Source organism: Sphaeroforma arctica, assembly GCF_001186125.1.
Source record: "Sphaeroforma arctica JP610 unplaced genomic scaffold supercont1.1031, whole genome shotgun sequence".
In the NCBI taxonomy this organism is placed as follows: domain Eukaryota; class Ichthyosporea; order Ichthyophonida; genus Sphaeroforma; species Sphaeroforma arctica.
The window spans coordinates 19,441-25,402 of record NW_014039527.1 but is presented as its reverse complement, the minus strand read 5'-3'; the positions used below and the strand labels follow the sequence as shown (position 1 = coordinate 25,402).

At 42.9% G+C, this 5,962-nt stretch overlaps 1 protein-coding gene across 1 annotated transcript; it reads right to left on the bottom strand.

Annotated features, from left to right (window-relative positions):
* Positions 1-766: 766 nt before the first annotated feature.
* Positions 767-4,614, bottom strand: SARC_09751 (hypothetical protein). Its single transcript, XM_014296230.1, has 5 exons — positions 4,322-4,614; positions 2,799-3,703; positions 2,241-2,580; positions 1,504-1,923; positions 767-1,305 (listed from the first exon to the last, which is right to left on the bottom strand). The coding sequence occupies exons 1-5, from the start codon at positions 4,543-4,545 to the stop codon at positions 909-911; spliced, it is 2,286 nt and encodes a 761-aa protein (XP_014151705.1). The 5' UTR covers positions 4,546-4,614; the 3' UTR covers positions 767-908.
* Between the last annotated feature and the right edge of the window lie 1,348 nt (positions 4,615-5,962).

The following is a 5,962-nucleotide window of genomic DNA, read 5'->3' as shown; positions in this document are numbered from 1 at the left end:
TTATATATATATTTATACAATATATATAAATCTATAAATATATATATATACTATATATATTTATACAATATATATAAATCTATAAATCTATATATATAAATATATATTGTATATACATTTATACATACATATATATATATATATAAATATATATATATATAAATGCGTGCGTGTGTGTGTGCATGTATTTACGATGTATATATATTTACATCTTTAGACACACACACACATACACACATATATAAATATAAACAATATACATACATATATATATGTGTGTTGGTCTATATATATGAAAATATGTACATACAACGTTAATACATGCATGCACACACAGATACAGACACATACAAACATATATATATATTTGTATATTATAGATTTATAGTAATAGATACATACACTCGCACATATATATATAAACGCTTTAGGGTTTTTAGGGTTTTTAGTGTTATTTATAAATATATATATATATATATATGTTATAAAATTATTTTAAATACATAATTAAATAAACATATATATATATATATATATGCGCTTATATCTGTATATATTGATAGATAGATATATATATATATCAAATATACAAATTTACATCATATACGAGTACAAACGATTGTGCGTATTGCGAAAGGACTGCTGGCCCTCTCTGTAAAAATACAAAGCGAATAAATATAGTAAGCAGAACACATTCGACAAATTGTGGCATTGCACTATTGCCTTGACAGAAACACCCTAGCGAGTGAAGCGAAACGAGATGAAGGGCAGACGCGGCGCAATCAAAGTGTATTATAGGGATTAACGTATCATTCTGACTATTCATATCTGGAAGCATTAAATTGTTTGGAACGTTGTTTGGCTAGCATGGCGCGAACGTCGCAAAGCCCCTTATCGAAATGACTGTGCTACATCATCCGCGAAATGTGCACGTATCTATTGTGACCTTGAGACCCCCTACTTTCATACTCATCCACTCTACCTCTACTGCTATATTCAGCTCCTCTTGCCGACCTCCCCATATCACGCTGTGTATTTCGCTCATCAATCATACCACTTCCACCGTACTCTAACGAACTTCCAATATTAGCAGCACCAGCTTTGGTACTTCCACCGACGTCCCCGCGAACGTTATAGCTGTCTCTGCCGGGCGGACCAATCACAGATGTATTCCTGTATCTGTCTTCACCTGTAACCAAGGGATCTCTCGCAAAAGCAGAGTATTCTTCACTCCTATCATCAACATATCGCGAACTCCCTACGCCATGACTTGTTCGTCGTGCGCTGTCACTTAGATGGGTACTCCTGTTGTTGCGTAAATTAAGTAACAAATAATTAAGTCTTAAAAGAATTGGATTTTATGCACCATCCGAGTCCCCGTAACCACTCTGCGAAACAGCCAGAAGCGTGCCCTCTCAACTGGCCAGGACAGGATACTTACAAAACTCGCTATAATCCTCATGCACTCAGCCCGTATAAGCCGAACGGCGTCCGTTGACATACCTGAAGTGGTCCTTCTCCTCTCGCGTACTATCGCGTCCGCGATCATCGTATGAATCCCGTACACCGACTCCCCCCATGCTATTACCTCCACTAGCCGCCCTCCTCGAACGATCCCACTCACCTCCGGCCGCTCTACCCATATCGCGAACAGGTTCTGGAGAAAAACCACGTGACCTTCCGTCTCTACGATACCTTCTGGCATCGTCAATCAGCCCCCCATATCTCTCACCCAAACGATCATCCATTCTTACACCACCACTTACACCCACATTCCAACCGCTGTCCCTTCTGGGATCCTCAGCCGGGTGGCCATAATCTGCATCATCGTAGCCCCCTCTACCAACACCGCCGCGCCCTTTTTCTCGATCAGCAGCACGACCAACGCCATAAGACGCATAGCGTAGATCAGATTGCACTTGGCTGGTACACGAGTGAGTTGAGATGAACATTAGATTTTATGATTTTCAACTTTCCTAACAACGAGGATTCAATACCAAAAGATATTATAATTGAGTATAGCGGGCAAAAAATTCACAATAAACTGAGGTCCATTTTACTTGCGAGTATATTTATAAGGCGATGATAGCTTGGGTTTTGACGAACTTAAACAAGTTCCCTAGTACCTTCGATGAACTAGCCGAGAGAAGCACCTTGTACCGTTACTGTAGATTGGTAAGGTATGACAGTAAACTAATGTATCTAAACGTCGCTACAACACGAACATCAACCATAATTACCTTTCATAGCGTCGCCCGGCGTCTCTTCGACCGTCGGATCTACCACTACCGCCCCTACCGCTCTCGTAAATGCCACCACCACCGCCCCGTCTATCATCGAATCGCTCACCGCCCCGTCGATCGCTTCCAGCACGAGAAGTTTCATACCTGTCTCCACCGCCGCGCGAGTCGTACCTATCGCCGCCACCACGAGAATCGTATCTCTCGCCACCGCCGCCGCGGGAATCGTACCTGTCCCCGCCACCACCGCGAGAGTCGTATCTATCACCACCGCCACCACGAGAATTATATCTATCATCCCGGACGTCATATCTGTCACCGCCGCCACGTCGGTCGTCATCTGAAAAATAATGATACAACAGGATAAGCCACAATGTGATAACTCCGTCACTCCAAGGCATACATAAAGACCGTCAGAAAATGATAGATACTACGATCAAGCAGAGCGCAATAGCAATGTCAGAATTAGCATGATTCTTCATCACAAAGTCATATGTAGTAACTAGAGATCCGAACTCGGAACCCCCCCTCCCAAGAAAAAAACTCTAGAGAACATACCACGTCGTCGGGGGCTACGGCTGCGACCTCTTGCACCACTAATGCTACCCATTCCTCGACCGCCTCCATTGCTCGCCTCGCAGTCACGAGATATGTGACCTTCGCTACCACAGTTATAGCATGCACCGCGTGGACGTGGACCCTCTGGGCACTCTCTAGAGATATGGCCTGTGCGGTTACAGTTGTAGCAGCGCTGATCACTACCTCCTGCTCCGCCGTTCCCTCCGCCCCCGCCATACCCTTTGCCACCTCCACCTCCACCACGTCCCTCCGGGCAGTCCCGTGATATATGCCCGGTACGATTGCAATTATAACAGGCACGACCTCCTCCTCCGCCACCGCCGCCTTTAGGACACTCCCTAGAAATATGTCCAGATTGATTACAGTTATAGCACATCCTATCATCCTGACGACTCGAATTGGGGTCACGAGGTTCTACACAGTCGCGAGATATATGGCCTGATTTACCACAGTTATAACAATTGCCACTTCCACCACCTCCCGCTCCTTCTCTACGTGGTCCGGTGCATTCTCGGGATATGTGACCTATACCATCGCAATTGTAACAACGTTGGTCCCTGCCACCTCCCCTACGATCGTCAACACCTCGTCTGTCATCACGACTGTCCCTTCTTTCATCACCATCCTCTTTTCTTGCCTCGCGCTCAAAATTACCCTGGTCACCAGTACTATCTGCTTTCCAGTCTGAACGACCACTGCGTTCGCGCCAGTCATCGCTTGAACGTGCAGTGATGTTGGGCGATCCACCAGCAGCTTTACTCTCCTTGCCACTCTCCTGTCCGTTCTCCTCCCGTGGCTCGTCGGCGTCCATAGGAGTTGCGGCCTCTTCTACATCGGCTTCTCGTGTATCGCTTTTAACGTTCTCCTCCGAAGCGTCGTTCGACCTAAAATACCCCGAACAAATCGTTATAATATAGAATCTAGAAAACGATCAAAGCACCACGTCGCAGAGTTGAGCAAAAGGGCTCCTAGCGGCACTGTGTCGTAAATATTCGCTCCTCCTTACAACTAGCACCCTTTAGTCAAAACCTTGCAACGCGCAACCGAATATTGCACAACCGACTTCCCCAGTAAAAACAATAAAAACAATTTGCGTGGCCTCAGCTTTTGAATTTTCGGTGTCCGGCTCGAAATCTTGTGTATATACAACTGTCTCGTATTCTGACCATCATGATACATAGCTCTTCGCAAAGCCACACGAGCCATGGCAGCAAGGCCCGAACAGTTGGCCAACATACATAATGACCTTGACGCCCTGCTCTATGAGCCAGCTGTGAAGTCTGACATATTGCTGAGCCGCGGCAGCATCACTTATTAAAACAAATGTTGACCACCTTCCCAACAATGTAAATTCCACCCTGCAACAAAACTTAAATCATATATGCACCCGACTTCCACTTCTCCAGCAATACCCCAATCAATACTCACGTAAGCCCACACGCTAATACATTCATCGATATTATATCTATCAAACCAGATCAAGTCCAATTCCAACTAATTACCAGCATGCAACCAGTGTTTGTCCCATCAGGTCATATCCATTCAATTTCTTGATAGCTTCATCTCCTTGCTGAGAGTCCATGAACTCGACAGTAGCTCGCTCCTCCGATTCCATTTCCATGTGCACGAACTCCAGCTCTTCCGATTTCAGAAGCTCCACCAAGTCGTCCTGCTGCACAGTCCCGGACCCTAATCCCGAAATAACCATTATATGACTCTCCATCATACAAACCGACAATATCAAATGTAGTCTTCCTCCAAAGCTGGTAGTGGTCAAATGTATTCTACGTGCAGTTGATGGAGAATATTATACTATAGGGCATAGTGGCAAGAACCTCCCCTTTAAGGGGACATTTTTTTATCATACATAGACCTGTCAATAATTGTCCAATCCCGATTTTTACATCTGCTACGTCTTCTTCTCGTTATTCCCAACAACAGCTTTCTTCGGTTCAAGTTTTTGAATATATGTTTTTCAAAAAGTTACAGCCGATACAAAATCGGCTCACAATGCCAAATAATGGGACTTTTTCAAACACGCGATTTTAGATGGCTTCCAGTATCGCTATATGGAGCAATTTAGGATGGTTTTTTGAGCTCCTGAGAGGCGAAGGGAACTGCTGGTTTAAAATTTTGAAAATTTTGAAAATTTAAAAAACATTTAAAATTATCAAAATGTTCGTTCAGTGTTCAGTGGAAATATTAAAAAAAGGGGCAGGCTCTTGCGCCCCCTGCGCACCATAGCAAAACCAAAACCAAAAAAAACTCGTGGAACTAAACTCGTGCCTCGCCAAAAAACCTCGGTGCTAAAACTCATTCAATTTTCGAACTCGATCAAACCTTTTCAAACAATTTGATAACTGTGGCATATTTAAAAATAGCCAACAAGTCAACAACGGATTACACAAGCCTGACATGGTCTATTTTTAGAACAGTGGACACAAATAATATCAGGCAAATTCAATCATCATTTTTTCTAAACTGGTAGAATTGTACCAGAACTTGTCAAGGTGGACGTATTCGTACACATACACTCGCGATTGACGTGTAGCTGAGGCTTGCAATAGGTTAGATAATATGTCCTACCATAAATATATGTCAGATATTCCTGTTATTTTAGACCGCCTTTAATATGATTTTATTATGGTCGTGACTACATAAGTGGGCAAGAGTCTGGGACTGGTGTGTCTGCCGGGACGATTTTCACATCCATCCGTATGATATAGCAGCATATCGCGAACTGAGGCTGATAAGAGAATGATTAAAAAGTGTCCTGATGTCCAATATTGCCCCGATGCTTGAATATTTAACTGGTGGCAACAAAATGATTGAAACTCCCCATTCCACGCTAAAGGCTACGTATTAAATTGTAAGTCTGGCATTCATACCAATACATATAGTCTTAAATAAAAACAATTCACTCGTGTGGCATGCGCATTGTATTTACTGCTGTCGTTGCTAATTAAAGTATGATTGATTGATAATTATTCACTGTTGAATGCGCAAGAAACACGACCTTCCCAAAAGTAATGGTGCACTTAAATATGGTGTAACTATATATATGTGTGCCTATATATACTAAAAACTTAAGAACGCTTGTAAATATAAGTCATACTTTAACATGCACGAATATATATTATATA

Bases quoted from the DNA above. Each gene is read 5' to 3' on its own strand.
- SARC_09751 (XM_014296230.1), bottom strand. From the start codon at position 4,545: ATGATGGAGAGTCATATAATGGTTATTTCGGGATTAGGGTCCGGGACT. The intron at 2,581-2,798 runs GTATGTTCTCTA...ATTATTTTTCAG, and splicing joins CCGTAGCCCCCGACGACGTG to ATGACGACCGACGTGGCGGC. The intron at 1,306-1,503 runs GTATGTCAACGG...ACGCAACAACAG, and splicing joins GAGGAGAAGGACCACTTCAG to GAGTACCCATCTAAGTGACA.